The sequence below is a fragment of the Podarcis muralis genome, chromosome 12 (assembly GCF_964188315.1).
Source record: "Podarcis muralis chromosome 12, rPodMur119.hap1.1, whole genome shotgun sequence".
Classification (NCBI taxonomy): Eukaryota; Metazoa; Chordata; class Lepidosauria; order Squamata; family Lacertidae; genus Podarcis; species Podarcis muralis.
The window spans coordinates 18,830,551-18,857,467 of NC_135666.1; the positions used below are offsets into that span (position 1 = coordinate 18,830,551).

Sequence of the window (26,917 nt, forward strand, 5' to 3'; positions counted from 1 at the left end):
TACTTTGTTTTTATCAGTTTCCGTGAATGAATTTATTTTTTTAAAAAATGATGTGCAGTGCGGAAAAGTTTGATTTGTATATGTTAATCATACCATTCCAGATCTTTCTTTCTTTCTTGAATCTTGAGTTTTTAAACAGTTTGTAAGCAGCCCAGAGGACTTGGTTGATGTGCGATATATACATGCAACAAATAAAATAAGAAAGGAGGATCTAGTGGATTTGTTTCAGTATGCAGAAGTGCTGTGCTGTAATTTATTTATTAATTTTTAAAGCTTAGGCTGCAGGCTTAAAACAAGAAAGTATTATTGGGGTGGGGGCTTTGGATATGGCATAGATGTTGATGCACTGCTAAAGAGGGAGATTGCCAGTGTGACAGCATATATGCCATCAGAAGACCTCATGGTGCACCCTTGCAAACGTCTGCAGTGCTGGCTATGTGTGTCAAGGGTGGCAGAAGATCTGCACAATCCTAAGCCTTCTGGTCCCAAAGTGAGCCCTCAGTGAAACCGGCCTTGGAGCTGGTGTACTTAATTCCCTTCCATCCATTGCAGTGGGGGGCAAAAAGAGAAGTGGCGGTAAAGAACAGAACCAAAAAAAGTGAAGGGAAAGGTACCCACCATACCCACTCACTGGATATGGCAAAGCAGAAGAATGTCTTAAAATTCATGGAGTAATTTAACCCCCATGCACACTGCTTAACTATATCTACACCTTGCACTTAACGAGTAAATTAAGGAGGACGTGCAATAAAATGGTACATGTTAATCTAAAAATAAACATCTCACCTGGAGTGCTACTATAAATATAAGCATCACTGAGGCTGAACTGTTCAAACTGATATTTGTTTGATGATTACCTTGCCGTTCCATCCCGCCCCCTTTGTTTGAGTGTCATTCTATAATGAGCACAGAGTTTTCTATGTGGAGAGTAGAAGCCTACACAATTATGGTTCATGTTGACAAGTTAGAACTTTTGTTTTGTTATTAACAGGTTTGGCAAACATCGAAAAGATGACAAGATTGAGAAAATAAAAGTGCAGGAAGCTGTTACTTCAGAAGAGGAGAGAATACGAATGAAGCAAGAACAGGAGAGGTAGACTTGGTCTTTTGCTTAAATCTTGATAGAGATGGGTTGTTGTTTTTTTACGTTTGGTAATTTACATTCCACTGGAGTTCATTTTTAGTCAAATGACTCAGATACAAATATGTTTGTAGAGCTCATGTAACTAATGGGAGAAAGCAGAATATATATTGGACATCAGCTAGGATAATTTGACTATATTCAGAGGCTGTTATAGCAACCAGGCATCTGTTTCATGATTTGTCATCCCCACTCCGCCTTCTTTACAGGGGCAACTAGAGTAATAAGTACACCTGTGCTAGAATTGATTGTCTAGACACTTTCAAAAACATTAATATTTATATGGAATTGGAATAAATTTTGTATCTTTTCCTGAAAACATTTGCGTATCTACTTTTGTTGATTTTACACTGTGTCTTTCCTCAATTGAATTTGAAACTCCTCGCTGGAAATAAATATTGTCACTGGAGATCAACCTTTTCCTGTTGTCCTGTAGTGTTGTGTAGATTAAATAGCTGGGTATAAAATAACTAGCGAGTACTCCTTGCTGGAGTATTTCCCCCTCAAATTTAAGATCCTCATGCTTTTATATAATTACTTCTGTCAAATACCAGCTGTATAAGCCCAGTTTTCCAGTAACCAACCAAATGCATCCCCACGTACCTAGCTAATGCATACTTCCCCAACTTTTCAGTGCAGTTATGCCCACAGAAAGAAATGTGTGCCTGGAATAACCTGTAATTGCATTGGATAAGGAGGCTTATATGAGGCAGGAACTGTGCATAATGGACATCTGTACCAGAGTTCCTAGCTACAATCATGCACCAAATAGCATTAATTTAATTCTCATAAATGCTTATATCTGAACGCAGGCCTGCAACTCCAGTCTGTCACTTCCAGAGCACTACAAAATCACATTGAAGTCAATTAACTTGATTAGCTTTATGATGCAACAGTTGATTCTAAATTGCTGCCACTATTCCTACAACATTTTACTTTGCAGTGAAGTTAAACACTAACAACGATGGCTATTTATAATTCGAAAAAAATATTAATAGAAAATAGGTCGCTGACTAATTGCAGCGTGCTGCAGTATTGACGTTAATGAAGCTATTCCAGTTTAGATTGCATGTTGAACTGTAGTCGGATCCCTTTTTTAATTTGCGTCATTAAATTACCTTGGAATACAAATATGCGCATAATTTTATAAGCAGGACTACACATGTCTATGCATTTGTTTGTTTCGATCAGAAAACTCTTAGTACTTTACACTGGATGTCCGCCAGTAGTTTTGAAAATTCTTCCCAGTATAAAGTAGTTTCTTGGGCGGGGATCCAGAGAGGCCTCTATGTACATGAGGGGTGGGCATGGTTTGCTTCTGACAGCAGCCCTCATGCCTCATAGGGTGCTGTCCTAGAGCTTAAACTTTTAGCAAGCTGCCAGTCTTCGGGGAGGCTTTTCAGGGGAAATATAAACTGACGGGGAAAATATGCCAAGACACATTCCCCTCCTTTTCTGTTAGCATGGCTTCAAATGTTACAAAAAAAGAGAGGATGGAACCTGATAAAGCAACAGAAGAAACAGTTTGCTTCTCATGGCTTTCTAATGCAGGCACGAATAGGCATGCTTTTTTTATTTCTGATTCTGGAAATATAAATTGGGCTAATTGTAAACATACCCTCAACAGTAAAATTAGATTCATGTCCTCAGTTTAAAACAGAGGTGGGGGAATCTGTGGTTCTCCAGATGTTGCAACTCTCATTGTTCCTCACCGTGGCTGATTGGAGTTGCGGAGTTCAATAGCATCTATGTTCCCTAGCCCTATATTTAAAGAGAGAGATCTTGATAGCCAATCCCTGGTAAGGATCACTACCTTGTACCTTTATTCCTACTATTGTGTAAACCCAAGCAACAGAAGCAATAATCCATCATAACATATATTTTAATAAGTGATGGTATATTTGTTGTGCACTGTATTTATTATGCACTAATGTAACATATGAACTTAATGACACATCTCTCAAGAACATTTCACAAACTTGGATTATGCTCAAGCTAGGTATGATCATGCCATAAGCATGTGATTCCCCCCCCCCAAAAAAAAACACTTACTTCAATCATACGTTACATATCTATCTTAACACTCACTCTCTCTCTCTCTCTCTCTCTCTCTCTATATATATATATATATATGGATACTTTTACATGAATTGACTCCCACATTTTGTTCCTGCACCATGCATATTCCAGCTGGAATAATTACTTTAGTGATACATTCACTGGGCCTGCATGATTATAGGGGAGGTGTTGGTCTTGAGATCTCCTATGCTACTTGTTCCCTTTTCCTTTGAAGTTGGGAGTTTCTTTCCAACCCACTTCCTGCAGTGCCAGTTACTAATGTGTTTACCAATGTAAATTGCCTATGATTGTTATATTCTCATGTTTTTCTCTTTCGTTTTATTGCGTGATTATTGTTTAAGAAAAATAACAGTGTTGACAATAGCTCATTATTATTCTAAAAAGAACAAATCAGAAAAAAGATATGTCAATATCCAACCCATTGTAAACTGCCTGGAATAAATATAGTATATAATTAAGGGGACTTTAAATGGCTCCTCACAAGGAAACTGACCATCTAAAAGGGCTGCCTTGAAACTTACTGCTGTTAGGAGAAGCAAGGAGTGTAAAACAGTATAATAAAAAAATTCTGTGGCTGAAACTTTGGGCAATCCTTGAAAAATTTATTAGGGATCCAGTAGAACATTTCAATTTAGACAGTAGCTTGTTTTTAGAAACACTTCTGTTTTTGCTTCTTCCTGTGCTGTTAGACACACAAATAACTTAATCTCAAATTTGCTTGCTCTAATTATGAAAGGCACGGGGGAGCTAGGTTTGGTGTAATGAATTTGCTGTGTAGAACCAAAATGCAGTGAAAGTCCACCGGGGTCAGAGAACAAGTGGATGCTCCATTAAAAAATCAATCAGGGCCACAATTATATAAAATTATTTTGCCCTGACTCTATAATTTTAATAGTGTTTTGCTTGCATTGTATTTTGCTTGAAGTCTTGAAAGTATTTTGTTCACATTGATTAGAAGACAAGCAAATTAATGTAGCTTAATTTTCCATTGAACGAATTGAATTAAGACTGCCATTTTTATACAGTATCCCACTGCTTTATTATGAATCCCATCTTGTATGAAGCAAGACTCCTTCAGCCAATCTTGGTGTATCCTTGAAACCCACATAAAAGGAAGCTATTTCAGGAAAAGGAGATTATTAAGTGTGCCCAAATATATAGTAAATATTTCTTTACCCCCTTTATATTTATTTATTTATATTTATTTATTTATTTATTTATATTATATAAATATCAAACATGACTGATAAAGTTTCAGTTCCTGATACTGGCCAATGAAAATAAGGCATGGTCCTATAATAGTACTCAAGTAATATGATCTTTTTTTTTTAAGTACAGTAGTACATTGCATTCTACACATGACACATATGTCAGTGCACCTGTATTGATAGAATGATAGCAATTTGATCACCATGTAGGCAAAACTAGGAAAAACAGACCTCTGCCACAGATATATGACCCTTTCCCTTAATTATGCAATTATGTCATTCCCTATTAAGTGCAATATAGTAAGATATTCAGCAGAGACAGAGAGAATGTGTTAAGCCTGCAGAGGGGGTAACAGCACCGGATTATACAACTCCCATCTCAGTTTAATCTTTGCAAGGATTCTTGCTGGAATCTCAAGGCAAAATTTGAAGACTTGCTAACTGAGAAAGAGGCAGCATGAAGCAAACAAGGTTTTTCCATACTTGTAAACTTCAGCTACTGAAAGAAGCCACTTTCAAGGATTTAGAGTCCAAATCATAGCATGGCAGAAACATAATGGTAGTTTTCCCTGTCATCAGTGATGTCATGGATTCTACGCAATAGGTGCCCGTGAATCATATTCAAGACTGCAGTCTGTTGCAGCCTGCTAACTGGGAAAAGAGCTACATTCTCCAAGCAGCAATATATTGTGGCTTGAATGCGGGGGAAACTGTGACATTACCGAAACAGAATTGCTTCCTTAAGGGAAAATGTCTGGATCCCATGCAACAAATGAAAAACCGCTACACATTTATCACACTAAAAAAATTGATTTTCCGGAAAGGCCCTAAAGAAGAGATTTGAGAGGCGCAAAAGCTTACATTTCAAACATTTATAATCTCTGTACAGCTTAGATATGCATCCTTGTCTGTCAGTTCTTTTGGCAGTGTGTATTAATTAAACAACGATAATAATACAATTTAGATATTTATTTATAAATGCATGTTTACTTGTTAATCGCTTAACTATTGGCTGTCTTGGTTTAGAACAGAAAAAATCATGTTGCCAGTGGTTAGCTCCCAAGGGCAAGTTGGAATGGCATTACTTACAGGGATAGCTAGATTTTGGAGGGGGTCATGATGGGGTTTTCATGAAATGCTGTTTTAAAATATTTAAGAGCTCCTGACTTTGTTGACTTGCAAAGAGCTTCGGGAGTTAGTGCTAAAGATTGATCAGTCTCCATAAGTTAACAGTTGTATTTGTACATGTCTAAATGTGAGCCATCCTTTGAAAAAAACCACAAATCAACCACCCTTGGTGTTTATTATTTCAAAACATTGCTACCCTTTTGCTTCTTAGTCAAATAAGATTACATTTATGAAGTGAATCTGTTGGTATCCTTCTCTTTGCAAATTTAGTCAGTGGGTATCAGTGCTGAAATGAAAACAGCCTCTGTCCTTCACAACTCCTGAACCAGAAGGGGGAGCTCCCCGCACTGGTTTTGTGGGTCTTTCTGATCCCAAGTGTGAAGAAAGTGGAGACAGAAATTTGCCAAGTGGAATGTCTAGGAGCTCATGGGATTGAAAATAATGACTGCAGCAAAGATTCTCAGTCTTGGTTTCTAAATGTATTATGCATTGCCAAGACCCTTCTGTTGTAAGGATGGCATTAGGACTCTATATTTAAGAATGTATTATAAATGGCTAAAAGGAGTATAGTAGTCTTTCCAAACAATTTGTACCATGATATTTTTGTCATCAGCCTGTCTCTGAATTGAAAAGTGATGTGAGAAAAGTTTCTCCCTTGGAACCAGAAGGAACTCTTAGTGAGGTTTTAAAAGTTATAAGCTTCACAGTCTCTGCTGGAAGTTATATTTGCAACAGATTACTTACTTAAGGCAGTAGGGACCTAAAACACAGTGAGACCTTCTTGCACGTCAAGGTGATGACTGCTCACCCATCATGTAAACAAAATAACTAGAAACTATGTGGGTATATGCACTATGATTTGAAGATGCAATGCAGTACATGTATATACATTTAACAAAATTAATTAATGAACATAAGTTAAATATAATTTTTTTGTTGTTTAGTCGTTTAGTCGTGTCCAACTCTTCGTGACCCCATGGACCAGAGCATGCCAGGCACTCCTGTCTTCGACTGCCTCCCGCAGTTTGGTCAGACTCATGTTTGTAGCTTCGAGAACACTGTCCAACCATCTCGTCCTCTGTCGTCCCCTTCTCCTTGTGCCCTCCATCTTTCCCAACATCAGGGTCTTTTCCAGGGAGTCTTCTCTTCTCATGAGGTGGCCAAAGTATTGGAGTCTCAGCTTCACAATCTGTCCTTCTAGTGAGCACTCAGGGCTAATTTCCTTAAGAATGGATAGGTTTGTTCTTCTTGCAGTCCATGGGACTCTCAAGAGTCTCCTCCAGCACCATAATTCAAAAGCATCAATTCTTTGGCGATCAGCCTTCTTGATGGTCCAGCTCTCACTTCCATACATCACTACTGGGAAATAAATATAAATAATTTACAGTAAAATGCTTTAATTGCCTATATCTTACCTTTTGCACCATCTTGGAATGAAATTATTTCTCAAGTATGCATTTACACTGTCACCAGATTATCCTACAGCAGCATATAATCAATCCAACATTCCTAATATTCCTAAATCTCTTTTCATATAGTAAATTACTGACCTCTATGTATTCAGTAGGGTTGCTATCTTTCCTTAATCTCTTAGCATTATAGCCACCAGTTGTTCCCACATCTTCCTAGTTATATATTTTTTAAGTTTTTAATCTTCTTCCAAGACTTGGCATACAGAATTCTTGACATAGTTAAAATATGAAGATTTCCTGAGACCCAGTATGTTGATGGGGACATTCAAGTTTACACTGTTCAAGAAGCATACTGAAGAATCTAATCTTTCTGGAAAATTTAATCAGTCACATTTACTACCATAACTCCATAAATGGTAAAAAAAACTTCTTTTCTCTCTTTACAAAACCAGCATTCCTCAGTTTTCTCGTCACACCAGACTGTCCTATATAAATGTCATATCACCACAGCAAAATCATCACATTCTTGCCCAATAGTACTTAGTGTTAGATGTCACAATAAATTGCATTTATTTAGATTGTGAACACCCAAAGTATAATCATGAAATAGAATGTGCATACATTTAAAGGTATATGTGCATGTACACATTTATTAATAGGTAATGCATACTAATTAATAGACTGTATTGATATCTTGTTCTGGAGAACTTGGTCCTCCAGCAATGGTAATTTTATGTATTGTCTGTTCCCCTTAAGGGTGTTAAAGCCCACGCCTCTCAGAGATAATACAGCCTTTCTTCATCTTCCTTTAGTGCCATTAAAGCTACAAGCCTTTTGCTGTAAAAAAGTATACTAATGAATAGAAATGTTACAAGAACAGAAGTCTTGTGTTTTCCCTTCATCATGCATCATCCATTTTAATTAGAGGAAAGGGTAGTGAGCACAGTGACAAGAGTGTGGAATTAAAATCATTAATTGATGTCAAGCTGAAGAGAGGCTGCTAACATGAATTTAGTGACAGCAGGAAGGAAATTAACCTTATTACTTTATTTAGAGCATTAGTTTATTTAATATTTTTGTCTATGCAAATCCAGAGTGCTTTATTTATGACAATGGCAAAGGACAAATAATTCATTAAAAATGTGAATATTAATTATTTCACAGCAATGAATCTTACAATAGGCTCACTGTTCTTAGAACATCCATTAAAGTTGGTAGACATGGATCTTAATGCGCTTAGATTTTTATTTTCAGGGCCAACATTCTTACATAAATGAATAGGTGGGATTGCTCATGTGGTTTGCGTTAGAAAACCACCTGATGAAAAAATGCATCAAATGGCATTGTTCACTTTAACGTGGACTATAGTGGAACAGCCAGGAAAACACATTTCTTATAATTTTGCATATAGTGCCATTTGAGAAAACTGATTGTATTTGTTTTGTCAGTGAAAGTATGGTCAAAAAACAGCAAAGATTTAATGGGAAGCATACTAACGTACTCTTGAAAGGACAATAGCACCATCCTTGCAGATCATTTGTGACCTCAGGGGTCATGATAAAAGAATAGTGAGAGTGTTGTCTTCCAGTAAAGGCCATCTGGAGCTATTAAAATATCAGATGGAGTCAGGGCTTCAACAGCAGGATGCTCTTCTGGTGTATTTCCAGAATTCCCAATGAGACCATAATATTTTTACTGGGAAATCTACACTTTGTTTCTTCAGAGCAAAATATTTTCATTGCACTTGTAGACTAGACAAAGAGATTTGGGAGTAGAAACTCTATCGACTGTAAATACGAACTGATATCTCACTTTGGTATTTTTAATTGGTGCAGTAATGTTTTTTTGTTATAGTCTTCTGAATCCTACTCAACACACAATTACTTGCACTTTGGCCATGACTTGACACATATATTTGTACATGGACCACCCTATTTGACAGCTAAGGAAAAACAAATATCTCTGTGCCGTGTAATCCATCCTAGTTCTCGGTCTTCTCTGTACTGTAATGTCCTTTCGCTTTTAAATTTCCAGTGGTCCTCTGCCTTAAAAAGCAACACCAACAAAATGAGCAGCCCACATTGGTAATTAAGACTTAGTTTATTCAAATGTATCATTCAAGGCTTTAACGGTGGCAATTAGTTGAAAGCTGATTGACTTTCATAGCTGCACTGCATTTCACATGTCACAGTACCAACAGAGATGTAAAAGTTCACAGGTGCACTTTTGCAGCATCAGACCCTAGTCTGAAATCCTGCAGCTCTGTTGCTAGTTAGTATAGATGATAATGAGATAGATGGCCCAGAGGTCTGACTTGGTATAAGGCAGCTTCACATGTTCCTGTGATCTTACATAAAGATTTAGGGAACTAGCCCTTTCTCTTGAGCGACATGCCTAACAAACTGTGGCTTGGTACATTACAACATCCAAAGTACTCACTAAACCCATTCACACCCAGCTACTCTTTGCAGAGTCAGGGCAGTTTACAGGATTAGTAGTGCTGATCTATTTCCATGTCACATTGGTATGTTTACGATAGTTGCGAGGAAAGAACAACAGGATATGCAATATAGCCAAGCAGTCATGACCAAAGTACAGATTCCTTTCTAGGTAAAAAATAATATATACTTTTTAGAACATCAAGAATACTGTGTGTTCTTTTGAGCAGGTGGTGATGGTAGGTTTGTTGGTCTGCCTGCCAAGGCTGATAGCTTATAAAACAGAAACAGGGTTTCTCCAATTTGACCACCCCATACTTGCAGGGCTTAGGGCAGGCATAGGCAAACTCGGCCCTCCAGATGTTTTGGGACTACAACTCCCATCAACCCTAGCTAACAGGACCAGTGGTCAGGGATGATGGGAGTTGTAGTCCCAAAACATCTGGAGGGCCGAGTTTGCCTATGCCTGGCTTTGGGTGATATAGATCTGAAGTCTTGAAAGGCACACCCATTACAACTCTTCCCTCTCCCTGACACAGCAGATGAGGGACCCTCTTAATACCAAATAACCATTTAAGGATGATTCATTCTAATACGCAATTATTGGAAGTGAGCTGCTCTTATTGCTGTTAAATTTAACAGTGCCGGAAAACCTATCAAATTATCCAACTTGCACTACAGGAGTCCAATACTTTGCAGCTAAAAGCGCTTAAACATCATGTTTACTCTAATTTTTAAAGGCAGCAGCAATTATCTGAATAATCAAAGGGATAGTGAATTCTCCGCATGTGTCTCTGATTTGTAGCGTTAGTCAAGCTGTAACATGCATTTCTAAACTACTTACGCCTCCAGTCATTTTGGTGCTGCCTGTGTGCTTTCATACCAATTTTATACCTCCACCCTACCCATAAATGCAGTCGGGGGAATTTTGTGTTGCTGCCTCACATGGTAAAGTGCCCAAGGGTGCTGCTGTATCAGCTTAGATCTATGCTATTTGTTCTTATTGTCTACTCCAGTGGGAACCAACATGCTGCCCTCCTGATATTGTTGAACTCCAAATTCCATCATGGCCAATGGCTAGGGATGATAGGAATTGTAGTTCAGCGATGTCTGGAGGATGTCAGATTGACTACCCCTGGAGTAGACAATAGGCACATATAGTGTGTTCTGATAAAATGTATTTTTCTAAGTGTACCTGTATGATACACAATATTTAAAAATACGTTCTTTTCAGATCTACACTTTCCATGTGCAGGTGCAAATATTAGTAATGCACCTAAAAAAACCCAAAATGTGTAGTTTCTAAATGGGAATGGCTAATGTTTCTAGCCATAATACTACTGTATTAAACATTATCTAAATTACATTCAAATGTCTATAATGCATAATTCACAGAAGAAATGTGGCTGCAATATGTGGAGATGCTTATTTTCTTATTAATTATAGGTATTACTCAATGAGATATTTATACAGTCAATGAGATATTTACACAGTCAATGAATGAATGATATGCTATCCTCACCGAGTCAATGGAAAGTTTTCTATTGATTTAAATAACGTCAGCTTTTAGCCTTCCGAGATATTCTTACGAGTTCTTTATAGAAACCATAAAGCGGGATTGCTAAAAAGCATTAAATAATCTGTGAATAGATGAAGGGCAGAGTTAGATTAAATATAAGATTAAAACCTCCACCATATGCTTTTAATGGTAAAGGATACTCAAAGCATTGGGTTACAATGTGATATCATTATGGTGTGAAATACATCATCATACAAACACCAATGATTAATAATTACCACATGCAACAGAATCAAAGCACTTGTAGTTTTATGAGGCAATCTGCAAGCCACATATGGCAGGGTAAGAACTGTTTGAGTGACAGCATCTTACCTTAATGAGAAAGCAAGTTGAATATTCAGACTAAGGGAGTTCCAATGCTAAAATAAACAGCATAATAAAACTAAAACAATCCTCTACAATGGCTATATTCAATTCCACTGTTGGAGGCAGTATCTGAATATCAGTTGCTGTGAATCACTTGTTAGGAGAGTGCTGTTGCATTCAGGTTATGTTTCCAGGCTTTTCTTGGATATTTGGTTGGCCACTGTGAGAACAGGATGGTGAGCTAGATGGGTCTTTGGCCTGAGTATAATGAGTATAATGAGCCCATGGAGAAGGAGGACAGGAGGAATAACACCCAAACAGGTATTTGGTGCCATCAGTATGGTCACATGGAAACACTGCTGCGCTGCTTACAACTTGCAAACCTTGAGTTACGTATGTTATATGTGTCTCCCCATCCACAAAATTTCTAAAGAGTTAGGAAATGTACTCTGGAGTTCAACTCTGGCTTAAGCCCCATGATTCTCAAGTACTGCACTCTAGCACTTTTGTGATTCCCCCCCCCCCCAGTAGGTTTTACTTACCCATGAATATAAGCCTTTTTTGCACCCAGCTTTCAAATATATTTCTAGCCTTATTTCTCATTTCCAGAATTCAAGCCAAGACTCGAGAGTTTCGTGAGAGACAAGCTCGGGAACGGGATTATGCCGAGATCCAAGAATTAAACAGGACTTTTGGATGCGATGGTGACTCAATGTATGCTGGAATTGCTTCATATAATTCCTCCATAAATAGTGGCACAATGAACAATAGACCACAGAGCCCTAGGGAAGGGCCCACGGTTGAAGCGTTATATGCCCAAGTAAAGAAAGCACGCAATTCCAAGTCTTCACCTGCAGACAGGTAGGTACCAGGCTGCAGTCAATATTCTGCTTCCAATGTCTGGTTTGTATTTTATTTTATTTTATTATTTTTGGCTGTGGGAGGTGACTGTTCATCAGCTGTAAAGCCAGAACTGCATTTTATTAATGGCTTTTTAAAAGCCTTTGTAGAGAAAAATATTGAATTCACACAAATCAAGTCATAATGGAATGAGCAGTACAATCTTTTCAGATGATCCTAACACAATTCATCATCTCCTGGAAATGCTTTTGGATCCAAATTGCACTGTTTAGTATAATTCAAATTAAAGTCAAACTTGGAACAGCTTCTGGTTCAATTATTGGCAGTTCTAGTAATAAGCTGTGGTGCTTGTGGGTAGCATTTGACTTTGGTTTTCTGGGCCAGTGCCTGGGAGAATATTGCTTTTGTTTTGGAAAGGGGGTGCAAACAGAATTATTTGGGCCACTGTTTCTTGACCCCAAGGTGGGTCTCTCTGTCAGCCTTTTGATCGTTTCACACCAATTCCTGATATAAACAGCACATTTTAATCTTGAAGCTTTAGATCTGACAACCTAGCCATACCCAATTCCTAATTTCCCTCTTGCGCAGTTTAAAAACTGTGGATTTTTTTTGTTTTTTGTTTTAATGATTACCATACTAGAGGTTGCTGCTAAGCTGTTCGCGGACCTTCACTTAATTTGATCTATGATTGGTATGCTAGTAACAATTCATACTAAGCTTAAAGTAATAAAGATACTCTTTCATTGTTGTTGCTCATATTCCAAGCTGAACTGTAAGACTGGGAAAGAAATGCTTTTTCCTGTTCACAGCCACTTCCAGGCAGGTCAGGTTTCACCAAATCCAGTGCCATGCATGTGAAAAGAAGACAGGCAAGATATAGAAGGTATAAAAACTAAACAAAGGGGTAGTAGTAGAGAGTGGAAAAAAGAAGTGAAGGAAGTCTGGGTATATAAGGATTAAGAATTTGTAAGAACTCTGTGGGCAGAGGCAATAGAAAACATGCTTTGCATTCAGAAATCTCCAGTTCCAATCTCAATCATTTCCAGTTAAAGGTGACAACACAAAGAAAGATTCCCCTGATTTCCAATCAGAGTAGACAGTACTGGAATGTATAGACCCAATGGCCTGACACTATAGAATGACTTTGTATTTTTATAGACTAGAGCAGTGCTGGGGAACCTTTGAACCACAGGCCAGCCAGGCCTCCCCAATTGGCCCATGAAGTCATTTGGGTCAACCCACACCACTTGTTGCATATGGGATCAGGTGTAGGGCAGGTAAAGACATGGGTGAGCTAAAACAGAGGTTGATTACCAGTAACACCTGCAAGGTTCCCTGTCCAGCATTTTTGAAGCACTGACAAAGAGCTGGTTGTTGCAGCTTACAGAGTCCTGTTCATGGCAGCCCTTTTGATCACCTAACCATCCAGGCAGTGATGATCATTGGGGCTTCCATGAACAGCACTATAGTCAGCTAATTGCCAAGGCCTTTGTTCATACCAGTTTGCAAAAACTAGACACAAGACATCATTGTGATGTCACATGATGGATGGGTGGTCACACCCCAGGATTGGGGACTATGACAAGTTTGACACTTGGCTTTGCAATGTTTTCCATCTGAGAGGAGCAAATGGCTTTTCTTGCACCTTTCCCAATAGCAGACATCAGAATATCTCTCTATGGAGCTATTTTCTAACTGTAAGCTGCAGAACCTATTGTTTCCCTTCTCATTATAGGCACAGAATGTGATCCATCCATCTCAGCCTTAATACAGGGCCATAACTGCACTCCTATAATTATGCTAAATATTACTGTAGATGGGACCAGTCTGCTGCTTCAAGCTTTTTGTTGCATTTCCCAGACCCAGCTTTGCTCGATCTCCTTTTACCTATCATTCTTGCTGCCGTAAGAAACAACAAATATCAGTAGTTTCCCAGAAGGTTTTATTGAGCTATTTAATTTCTAATACAGCTATTATGGTGCAGCACAGTATGCTGTGTGTAATGCCAAGAAAAAAATTACATTCGGACCAAAGGTTGTTTTAAAAGTTTTCACCTGAACTAAACTCTAAGGAAAATGGTCCAGCACATAAGTGCACTGTTGCTGAGAAAGCAATCTTAAATCTTTTCCAGATTTTCCAACATTATCATTGTGCTTAATGTGAAGCTACAAAAAGGATTTGTCTTAAGTGCATTTTGTTAGTGTTAATATGTAGATTGGCAACGAGTAGCTCCAGGTTTCAGGACCCTTGGCGGGCAGCCTCCTATATGAATGGGGCCCTCCTGAAGTTCACAATAAGGACCAGCTGTTTCTTGGCATACACAATTTTGTATTTCCTACAATGTCCCAGATGTTGCATGTTCCCAGGGAATTGTGGGGGGAACAAAATGGCAGCAGCCATTTGGCCATCATATGTTTATGGCAGGCACAGTTTTGCCTTCCCATAATGCTCAAGACCAACACAACATCAAGGACATTGTGGGGGAAACAAAATGTCCACCGCCAGAAAATTTGCAGCCACCAGATCTGTGTTCTCTGGTAGTGGGGGTGCTAGACCAGGTAGGCAGGCATTAGTACAGTGGAACCTGCTTTGGTGCAGAGGCTCTGCAAGCTGCCTGACAATGCAGTGTGTACATGTTGCTGGGCTTGAGTCAAGATGTGGTCGAGTCTACAAGCAAGTTGATAGTCAAGAGTTCCTTTTTATATTAAGGGTCCCATTGAAATCACTGTAAAAAGTTAGTGATAACAGTGTGAAGGTTTTGTTAAAATTATGCCAGTTTCCATCCTGATCCTCACGAGTTTATATTCCAATAGATTTAATTCCAATCAAGTAATTTCCTTTGAAACAAAATGTTCACTGGGTAATGTTCAGAGAAATTAAAAATTAGTTATTTTCTATTACAAACAAATGGTTGGATTTTTTTTACCAAACATTTCTCCTTAAGAATTCTCTGGCACTGTTCACCAAGAGTTAATGTTAAGATCAGCTAATTATCCATGGTCATTGCTACATTAGTTCCTTGTTTTATTCAGACATTATTTGGGAATTCTAAGCTGTATTCCCCCCCCCCCCCAGATGGTTACCTCTTCATTATGAGCATCAGAGAGTCACAGAGAGTTGGGGGGGGGAGACTCTAGATGGAGTTTATAATTGGTTTATTTCCTTCTATTCCTTCTGTTTCCATACCAAACAGTGTCTGGAGAATTGTATTCCTGTAGCAAGAGCTTTTAGCCAAGCTAAGAAGTGTGTTGCTGGTGCGTTTTACATCATAGGGAAGAAAGAAAGAAAAAGACTGATCAATACTGGCTGTGGTTTTTATCATTATTGTTATAATAATTATTTCAGTTTGAAATGATGCTGCTAAATATGTGTGTGTGTGTGTGTGTGTGTGTGTGTGTGTGTGTGTGTGTGGAGGGGAGAGAGAGAGAGAGAGAGAGAGAGAGAGAGAGAGAGAGAGAGAGAGAAGGGTCAGGGAGAAAAAGAGAAGGAGGAGACAGAGAATATGCTGTGACCCACCATCCAGAGAGAGAACCCCATGAAAAGACAGCTGCTAATGGACATTTACTGGCTGTCACTGTGCCATCAGTTTCCACCAAGAGTGCATTGTCCTCAAATATATTGAAATGAAATGGGCACCGTGCTGCTGTAAACCTAAATAGCTTCAAAATAGTAGGCTAGAATCACCCAACTTGCTGCGGACACTTTAATGGAAGCGTAAATACCGTAATCATATGCTTTTTGTATTCGCTTTGCCATTAAAAGGAAAAATATGAAAAGGGAGACCTATGCTGAACTGGTTCCAGTTCTGCTAAAAGTGGAATCAAGTTATGTCATAGGAATATATAGACTGAAGAATTTTTGACCAGGACAGAATAAGCAGGGAGAAAATTCATCTCACCCTTTGTTTAGTCTCTTGGGGGGGGAACCATGAATGCTGAGTTTTAAAAATTGTCACACATGATCCTGATATACTGCTGTCATAGGAAAGCAATAGACCATTTCATTTTGCTGTTGTTTATCTCGTAATATTTACCTCAGCTTAACTTCTGAGAGGCAGTGGATTATTCAGTAATACAATTTAGAAATGGACTGAAAAAGAATAAAAAGACTTGCTCTCGGAGGCCTCTATAAAAAAACCACCTTCTGAGTCATATTTTACTAGAGCTGTAAAATATTACATAGCAATATCAAGGTAAATATTTCTTTAAAATGGAAAAGCAAGATACTAGAATATTATATTAAACTTCATTATTTGTAATGTCAGTCATGTGAATGATCTTTAAAGGCTGAGTTGCCACTGCATATAAATCTAAGCTTTCTGCCAAACCTATAATAGATGGAGAGATACAAGTTATTCCTCAGGATAACACTTTCTGTAAGTGCTGGAAATTTATTTCTTTTTTCTCTTTAATGGAGAGGTTTAGACTTGCTATGAAGTCGTACCTTAGAACTGCTATGGCAAAAGTGAAAGGTCACAATTTTATTACTATTCCCAGCCGCAATGCATTCTGGAGAACGCCTGTGGATTTATTAACTCCCCACACACCTTTTGCTGTGGTTACTTATAAGTCCCTAAATGGGCAAGCTTGCTTATGTTGAGTTGCACCTCGTTCTGCGAATTAGTACCATTGAGGACAGTTTTAATGAGACTGCTAGAAAGGGAATGCTTTCACTCAACATAGTTATGAATAACTGTGTGAGGTTGCTGTTTGTTACGTGCGCCTCAGGATCTTGAAAATCAGTTCAACTGCTGATGGCCTCAAGGACAGCCAGACCTGCTAAACTTTTTTGAGAAAGGGGCCTGTTCCCTTTTGTGAAGCAAAAGAAGAGGCCCCTGAGGCAACTCACCTTCTCACCTCCTTAAACTCCTTAAAACAGCCTCAGCATTGCACTCAAACATTGCTCTCTAGTGTCCATGAGTAGGGTTATGAAAGCCCTGCTTGTGAATGAGTGCGCCTACTCAAAGGAACCTTGGGATTTGATACCTTTCATTTCACAAATGGAACCCTTCCAGATACCTAATGTGTTCCCTTTCAACTGACCTCAGAAATTTCAGGATAATAGGCTGAGATCCAAATGATCATGAGATTAGTTTCATGAACCTAAGCGATAGTTAAACTTGTTGTCTTCAAACCTCTCTCACACACAAAACACCCACCCACACCATGGCAAACTACTTTTGAATCTGATAGGTGTTTAAGGCAGCTTATGATCAGCCATTGGGGTTTGCTGTTGAAAGTGTGAGAAAGCACTTTCAGGGGGGAAACACGGATGCAGAAACTTTGTGTGGCTAGAGAACATAGGAGCCAACTCCTAGCGGCTGTGGGCCAACCACAATAAAATATTTGAGGGGGCCGTGCCCCCACAAAGTTGATGGTCATTCCCATTCAAATGGTTTGTGTGCACTGCATCATGTAATCGATTATGTGAGGTGGGGCTTACCTGGGCCCCCACAATATATTATTCAGGTTGGTATCCCTGCTAGAGAACAAAAACTTGATAGACTTTCATGTCTGATTGGTAGCCAGCATACAAAGGAAGGCCCTGCAGGACAAACTGTACCTGCTATATTCTGTAATACATCAGCAGAGTTGCCAAATCCTGGAAGTAAAAAAAATCTGGTGTGTGGATTTGACCTGTGAGCATGTTATAGTACAATGGCAAAGGCTAGAGATTTGATAGCCCTGAAAAATGGAAGAAATCAGGGGAAAGGCCATTTTGTCTTGTTCCGAGTATTCCCATCCATTTTTTTCCAGGTGTCAGGCATGTGTCAACCAGTCTTGCACATTTATGCACTTAGGAGATGTCATTAAGTTATCAAGTGTTGTGGACTAGGTAACAGTCCTGAAATTAGCTTGCCATTAAGAGGCTCTGAGGGTGAATCCCAAAACCCGATTCTAGGAACCAAAGCATGAGATCTGACAATCCAAAGGATTTGACAGATGAACACATTCAAACAGCCTGGAATCTGATATGAAGCTGGACAAGTTAGTTGGTCAGACTTTAAAAATTCCAGCTAATTTCCTTCAACATACCTGTATTCTTGTTTAGATAACATGTATCTGATGAGTATTTTTTTACTGGTTTTTCCTCAGCTATTGGTGGGTTCCCAGTTGTTACTACAAACCCTTCTGTCTGGATTCAATGGGAATATGAAAAATAACATTTTCTTGTCACCATAAGCAAGCATATCCTGCTGAGGAGCAGAGAATATTGATATTATAGACAGAGGTGGTCATGAGCATCACCAACACCCCAAAAAATCCTGACAATGATTGACTTCTGAATATTGCACTTGATTTATAGACTTTGATATGCAGTTTTCTATTTTACTGCTGATTGTAACATGAACCAACAGGCCCTTCATCTGTTCCCCAAACAGACCAATAAGAATTGTTTGCTCTTCCACAGACTCTGAGTAAAGGAAGCAATTGGTCCCACTAACTTTGGTATTTAGTGGTCTTAGGTTACTACTCTCCCTCCTGCCAAGACGGATGCAATAAAAATCCGGTTTTAATATAAATTCATGAGGATTTATGCAGAGCCCCTATTGTGAAATATATTTGCTGTGACTCTGTTCAGTGTTTGGGTTATGACTTTGAAGGTAGGATTCATAATGAGTGTTAGACAGATATTCTTGAGTCTTTCTAGCAAGACTAAGCTGATATGGCTGCAAAACTTTGCAGTTGCAATGGACAAATAATTGTGGCTTTCTTGCCCCATTTCCCCCCCTTCCTTTATCGCCTTAATGAGGTTTGTTTTATAATCAAAGGGCTGAAACTGTTTGTTTATTATTCTTTTTTTCAAAGCCTGACATGGTTCTTTAAGGCATTCTATACATGGGAGAATGTATGGAAAGATAAGAAAGGAATGGGCTTCCCTAGCAGGTTGCAAAACAGGAAGAGAATGAGAGGCCCACCCAAAAGTTCACCTTATAGATAAAATAATTGAAGGTCACTTAACAATCATTCTTTGTTATGAGCTAGCAATAGCTCAATCCAGTTCTGCAAATGTTTTACTTACGCACAACAGCTGTCAGTAGCAAGCCAAGAGAGCTTTTTTAAAGTACAATTTACTTTAGGAGTGAGTCAGAACTTGTCACCCTTAATCAGTGTAATGCTACAATTTATATGCAGAAAAGGAATGGTAAGGCATGTTACTGCTAGAAGATGAAAAAGGAAAACTACTTTTGTTTCCCTCACGTTACAGAATGCCGCTCGTTAATATGGAAAATCTTTGTAATCACAACAAACCACAAAACTTGGTCATCTCAAGATATCTGGGGGTGTGTTTAAAAGGGTATTAAAGTAAAGGTAAAGGTACCCCTGCCCGTACGGGCCAGTCTTGACAGACTCTGGGGTTGTGCGCCCATCTCACTCAAGAGGCCGGGGGCCAGCGCTGTCCGGAGACACTTCCGGGTCACGTGGCCAGCGTGACAAGCTGCATCTGGCGAGGCAGCGCAGCACACGGAACGCCGTTTACCTTCCCGCTAGTAAGCGGTCCCTATTTATCTACTTGCACTTAGGGGTGCTTTCGAACTGCTAGGTTGGCAGGTGCTGGGACCGAGCAACGGGAGCGCACCCCGCCGCGGGGATTCGAAACGCCGACCTTTCGATCGGCAAGTCCTAGGCGCTGAGGCTTTAACCCACAGCGCCACCCGCGTCCCTATAAAGGGGTATTAGGTTAGCACAAAATTATTTGCCTTCAGGTCACCTCGGTACTCTAAAAATCTCACATTTTTTAGATAAAAAAAACCACCTTAAAATGTATCTATGCACAGTCTGAGAAAATCCATATTTTGTTTGGTTCATGAAGAAAGCGATGTTGGAGAAGGGCTGTCGCTCAGTGGTAAAATGCCTGCTTTGCATGCAAAAAGTCCCACATCCAATCCCTGGCATCTCATGATGGGGCCGGTAAAGAATTAAATCTGAAAATCTGGAGAGCCATTTGCAATCAATGTAAACTAATCTTCCCCAACCTGATACCCTTTGTGTGTGTTTTTTCATTGCAACTCCTATCAGCCCCAGCCAACATGGCCAATGGTCAGGTACGAAAGGAGTTGTAGTCAAAACTTATGGAGGGTAGCAGATAGAGGGAGGTGGCTGAATGCAGAGGAGTGATGGAAGGCAACAGCTCATGAACTCCCAGGGGAAGAAGGCTCAGAGCTCAGGGATTGGTGGTGGGATGAAAATAAGTGAAGAAGAAGACAGAACAGACTGGGAGGAGGTGGTGTCAGAAGCTGAAGAGGCAACAGGGTTTAGTAAACAGGCAGAGGCTATGGCAGAGAGCGGTCCAGACTCAGAGGCAGGGAAGGAGGGAAGGCCAGGAGGCACTGGCGGAGGAAGAGGCATGTGGGGGGAGTGCACCACCCCTGGCAGCACAATCCCAGCGGGGTGCCATCACGGCTGCTCCCCCCACCACACTGGGCACCACACCCCTACGGGCAGCCACCATGCTCCTGTGGGCGGTGCGCTACGTCCCCAGGACATGTGCCACACCCCTACGGGCAGCGCACCATGCCCCCGGGACGCCTGCTCTCCTCCCGCTGCTGCCGGAGCATGAAGCTCCACCACTGCCAGGAGGCAGTGGAAACAGGCTGCAGAAGAATCCAGGGCATCTCCCCCTCCTACTGTGACAAGCTTCCCTCCCCCTCCTGGTCTCCCAGAACGCAGAGAAATGAAGAGGGCAGAGCAATGATTGATAAGACAGTAGAGCCTTAGGCTGCTGGGAGACGATCCTTAGAAAGCGGTGGGAAGACAGGGATCTTTGGTCCTCACAACAGCCTCATTGGGGCAAGAGCTATTGGGAAGAGCTGCTTTGATTAAGTCACTTTGAATGAAGGACACTGGTGTTATTTTATTGCTGCCCTATTCCTGACTGGCTCTTGACAGGATGCTTGTGTAGACAATACTGAGCTAGAAGAACTGACACAGTATATACGGCATCTTCTCATAAAAGCATCATAGGCATATCATCATGGTCTCTAGACATCCTTAACTGTCAGCTCAGTTCAGCTATTCATCCCTGTAAACCTCTAGACCTGTACTATCTCATGGATGACCATGGCGTTATGCACCAAATTTCAGCTTTAGCTATTGGTTCCAGAATTTGACTCATAATGCCAAGCTTTCAATGAAATAATTATTTCTTCAATGTATAGTAATATATAATTGTTGGATGTACTCACTGCAATAATTGTCAAATGCTTGGTCATAGGTTAAGGAGCAGTTGGCCAACGTGGTGCCTTCCAGGGGTTCTGGACTGCAACTTGCATCAGCCCTAGCCAACATGGGTAATGGTAGAGGATCATGGATGTAGCCAAGGGAGGATGGGGGGCATTTTTCCCCTCCCTAGATCAAATAAAATAGAAATACTTCACTGACCACTCATGTTGATTCTGCCCCCCACCCAACAAAAGTCCTGGCTATGCTCATGTAGAGGATGATGGGAGTTGTAGTCCAAAATACCAGGACGACACCATATTGGCTAACCCTGGCTTAATGACACAGTATTGGTTTTATTAGATTTGCAATTCTGTTACACTGATCTGAAAGCTTAAATTTCATGACATACACAATAAAAAGTGCATATGGCATTGGGTGGTTACATGCTAAATGGAGAATTGAAACTGTTCCTTGTGCATTATTGGTACATAAAATGTTACTTCACAGTTGCTGCAATCTTATATGTATCTATTAGGCCCCCTTTCCATTTAACTTTACTAATGTGGCTGTTCACCTTTGCTGGTGCAGTTAGAAGCCACATGGTCTGGCTACCTGGCAAACCACACAAATGGTAGACCTGTAGGTTTCCTGACATATTCACAAACCATGCAAACAGCACCTGCTCCTTAGCATGTTCTATCACTTGGATGATTTGTAGACATGATGGAAGCTTAAGTACATGGGTATACATATACACATACACATATACATTTTCTGGCACAGGAGCAGATGTGGAGGTGGTGTCAACCCACTTAGAAAGTATGACTAAAGGATAGGGATGAATGCATCCAAATTGTGTTAATTAATGAGATGTGATTTAAAGGTTGCTGAAATCAAAAGGCTTATTCATTTTTCATCAATAATCACTCTCCTTAATATTTCATCAAAACTCGCCAATTTGCAGACCACCTTCTAGTCTTTGATTCATTAAGACTGCAGACATAATTTAATCTTCTCTCGATTCCCTTTTTTCTCATTCAAAGATAGCCTCTTTCATCTCCATGACACTGTTTAGATGTTTCTAACATTAAGAGGTTGCTAATTGATCTAACATATTCAAAACTGTACTTAAGGCTTAGACGTCTGTTTAGCAGAAGCATTGCTTCCTGGAATTTGTGTTTGTCTTCAAACTTTCAGTAGATTCTGCTTAATAGGTAACAGTGTGTACATTTTATTATATATATGGTGGAAATAAGAGATATTTGGGCTCTCCCCCCCCCTTGCATTAGGAAAATAGAGTTGCATTCATAGGTGTATACTATAAAAAAGTACAGCTTACAGTTTCAAGGTGACACAACAACAGTGGCTCAAAAGCCATTTCATGCGTGAAACTTGTTATTCATGGTGTTTTCAAAAGCCAGATAGAAATATGTTGCTAAATTCCCCATGGAGTTCAGAGGTTCAAATTAGATAGCTTGGGAGAAATGTGGAAATGGAACAATATTGGAGAATAAGCAGGAGTGCCTGGAATGGAAAGGTTGAAGCCCTAAGTTCATTTGGTCATTGCTTTTAGGGCTTGTGAACCAACTGAAATGAACTGACTATCCAACATAACATTTCTCCTCAGCTATACTCAAAAGTACTACAGCTAGTAGATTAATCTGTGGTGCCTCTCACACACAACCAAATAAAAGTGCTGGTATTCGCACCACCACAGTCACCAGGTTTGTGTAGACCATTCCAGAAGTGCCCTACCTGGTGTCAAGTCCCCAGCCCAGGGTCAGTCCACATGCCCAAAGCCCAAACTGAAGCACAGTCCCTTAGAGATCCTGGAGCATCCAAGCTGAGGTCCATCAACATAAACCAACACAGTACCTTAGCTCTGCTGCCCTTTTATACTATGCATGCTGATTGCAGCATCTGGGCTTGATGAGGCAGGTGACCCTCACTTGTTCCAACCCTCCTCCAACTGGAATCACATGCCTTCTCCCAGAGCTAGCGAGCTCCACCTGGCCAGCTGGGCTGTGGGCCTTGCCTGCTTCAGCCTCCTGGAGAGCCCTGCCCACTGCTCCTTATGCCTCAGAGCCCACCGTATTTGTGAAACCAGGGGGCCCTCTGGCAATGGATCCTGCTTCTCTGGTTCCTGCACACTGACCTCCACCCCTCATCATCCTCCATCACCCTGTGAGTACTTCCTACACCACCCTCTCTATCCTCATCTTGCCCCAGTGTGTTCCAGTCCCAGCTACATCCCTCATTGAAATCCTTTTCCTCCTCCCTGTTGTCCTGCCAGTTCAGGACACAACCTGAGCCTACGATAGAAGGGTTCAAAGCATTATATTCCCAGTGGGTTCTGTTTCTCCCATGGCTGCTGCCTTGGATGCCAACTGTCAGCCCACATTGTGTTCTGGCCCCCCTTTGTCCAGCCTGTCCCCACTTGCAAACTGCAACTGTTTTTCCTCCACTTTACATCATCCCCAGCTGCAATCCTGAAACTCCATCCTTGAAAGCCTTACACTGTCTTCTGTGAACTACCCAGAGCTCAAGGCAGGGCTTAACCCATTTGCTGGCCAATAGTGTTAGCTTTGTGGTTGGGTTTCATCACCCTTCCCTTTGTCTTCTTTTAATGGCCTCTCTCTCCAGGCAATTACTTCACCTGGAAGCCAGCCTGGCTTATATTTTAAAGACAGCCTAGATTTTAACATGTGCTGGCTTCAGGGCACCCACAAACTTACAACCATATGAATAAAATGCAGTGGCCTTAGTCTTAAAATACACATTATGAAGTAGTTTCAGAGAGAGAAATACTGTTCACTTTCATTGTGACAAGTGCTAGAATTTGGAAACCACAGCTCTGTGAACTTCTGTCTCATATGGTGAGTCACTGAGAGCTGAAGCGTTTCCTGGGCCATAAAAGTTGACACTGCCCACCTATTGGCGCTCTGGCACTTGGGAAATCTCATTGAAACTGGAAGTCAAATAGGGACTCTACCTGGGCAACAACCATATTCATTGCTTTTGACTTCTGGCTCCGATCCTTGGCTCTAGCTTGACACTCAGCTAAGTGTAGTCCAGTTCTGACATATTGTGCAAGCATTTTAGATAGGAATAGATATACTCCTATCTAAAATGCAAAGCCTCCCCACCCCTGACCAATGCATTCTGTTTTGTGCAACAAATGCTAACTTTTGCAGCTTAGGTTAGGCAGTTGGGAGTATTTTTCATTTGGTTTGGGGCTGTTGTCTGTCCCCAGAAATCCACAATCTCTGTGTGTAGATCTGCTGTGTTGCTTCTTTCTCGCTCTTCAGAAGCCTGTCACACTTGGCAGGCAGAGTTGCTGTCCATGTTTGGCACGCGTGCCTCTGGTTTAGAGGAGAGGCATCCTTTTCTGTTAGTATGCATGACGATCCACCTCAGATCTCATTTGAATTTCAAAAAATGTCCTCTAAAGTCTTGCATAGATGGTCATGGCTTAAATTGTTTGGCTTCTAAAGCCACACTGAACAGTTCATGGAGACTGAATTTCATTAACTGTCATTAGTTGTAGCATTTTTGATAGCGCCTAAAATTGCTGCAGTTTAAGGAATCAGAATTCAATAGGACAATAGGTAGAACCTAGGCAGGGATAATTTTGCTCCACTGGACCCTAAATTTCTGCCCTTCAAGCTTCCTTCATACGACTCACCATTGCCTTAATTATCTAAATAATAATGTATGTGCTTCTTAGGTGAATGCATGAATGTCTTTCATTCTCTGGGACAAAGTTCAGATTTTCCCCCTCTTGGTTTAGTGGAATAAATATGAGTCCCAGCCCCATGATGTGGCTGGTGGTTTTAGCTCCTGTGTTTTCTTGCTGTTTTTAGCTCTTGTGACTTGTATTGTATCATACTGAATTGTGGTTGTGGGGAGCGGGGGTGGGGTTATGTTGGCTTGACTTTTTAAAAGATTTATTGTGGATTGTTACTGTAGAAAGCTAGCAGAAGTAGTTGAAGTTCAAGATAATATATGAAAAATGTCATATTTCAGCCTATCACACACAAACATACATATGTATGTATGCTTTCACCAATGTGTGAGCAAGCAGGTAAATTGGCCTTCAAATATGTTACATGTTTAAATTATTTGTGTATGTGTGCTCTTCTAAAGAAAAAAGAACTTACTAGTAGATGGCTTCTAGCAAAGGATATAGAAGTGGTGCATGGAATTACTTTCCTGAAACTTGATGGGTCTGGGAAGGAGGGGGGGGGGGACAACAGGAATTTCCTGCTGACTTACCTGAGCGCTGCTGTGATGGAGGATGGGAAAAGAAGGAAGTCAGTCATTTATTTCCTTCCTTTCACCCCTAAACCTCAAAGTCCTGCATGCATGAATGCTATGGAAGGCAGGTGCTTTGTGTAATGAACCTTGAGATATTTCTAAGCCTTTTCATCTCTGCTGCATGGTGAATAGACCTTTGGCCTCTAAGGGTAGCCGAAGAAATGTAAACAAAGAGAGAAACCCAAGTAAATTTCCCATACCTCCAATGATTAGCCAACCTCCTGTTTCAGAAAACCAAAACAAAGAGTGTTTTAGTAGGTAGATATTACAGTGGTACCTCGGGTTACATACGCTTCAGGTTACGTATGCTTCAGGTTACAGACTCCGCTAACCCAGAAATAGTACCTTGGGTTAAGAACTTTGCTTCAGGATGAGAACAGAAATCGTGCTCCGGCGGCGCGGCGGCAGCAGGAGGCCCCATTAGCTAAAGTGCTTCAGGTTAAGAACAGTTTCAGGTTAAGAACAGACCTCCGAAATGAATTAAGTACTTAACCCGAGGTACCACTGCATAATCAGATGGGGAATCCAGTGCAGACATTTGAGTGGCCACTTCTTGATATATATAATAACATGTAGACATTGACACTGAATAAGTGAAGATTCTAATTAGGAAAATTTGTCACTGAAATAGCAAGGATGTTCTATTTTTAAATTGTTTTTATTGAAGATTTTCTTGGGTTAAAAAAGTACACACATAGTCTCTGTTTTCAGATCATAAAGTCCTTTCTACAGTTCAGTTATATTCAATGTGAGACATTAATGTTGTAGTCAGTATAAAGTTGTGGGAGAAGAGAGGTGGGAAGGGAGAGCCTGGGGGAGAGGAGGTGGTAGTAAACTTTCATTCATTACCAGTATCTTGCAAAACACATAAAGTGAGCATAAACACATAAACTAGCCTGTTAAATACTCCTTCTAATATATTGCAGTGTAGGGTTTTTCTGAACAATGTGTGACAGGACTCTCTGTCTGGTTTGAAGCAATTTCCTTCTCTCAGAGCTGAGCCCCTGCAGCTCATCCCATATTGTTCTGGGAAAGTGGAAGGGCTTTGCGGGGCATGGAGGGCTGCAGAATGGAGGAGAGTGTGGAAAACTTTGTTTCTCTGTACATCTTTATGTTAACTTAAATGCAACTGAAGCCATAACTGTTGCAAGATGTATCCCCTACATTCTCAATATAACAATTGTCTCATAGTAACATCCTGACTAGTTGAGGTGCTTTTGAGTTCCCATCGAAGTTGTCTGTGAAGCTACAGAGATGCAACTTTTAGTGATGTTCTTACGTTTG

The 26,917-nt window shown here is 40.3% G+C and overlaps 1 protein-coding gene across 6 annotated transcripts in view; it reads left to right on the forward strand.

Moving 5' to 3' along the window:
- PARD3 (par-3 family cell polarity regulator) overlaps positions 1 to 26,917 on the forward strand; it is a 547,141-nt gene that overhangs the window by 419,787 nt on the left and 100,437 nt on the right. For 3 of the 6 annotated variants that reach the window (XM_077936773.1, XM_028749987.2, XM_028749988.2), the window contains 2 exons: positions 992 to 1,093; positions 11,901 to 12,152. In XM_077936773.1, the coding sequence (XP_077792899.1) occupies positions 992 to 1,093; positions 11,901 to 12,152 (354 nt within the window). The remainder of the gene's footprint in view (positions 1 to 991; positions 1,094 to 11,900; positions 12,153 to 26,917) is intronic. The other 3 variants (XM_077936774.1, XM_028749990.2, XM_028749991.2) reach the window with 2 other exon arrangements.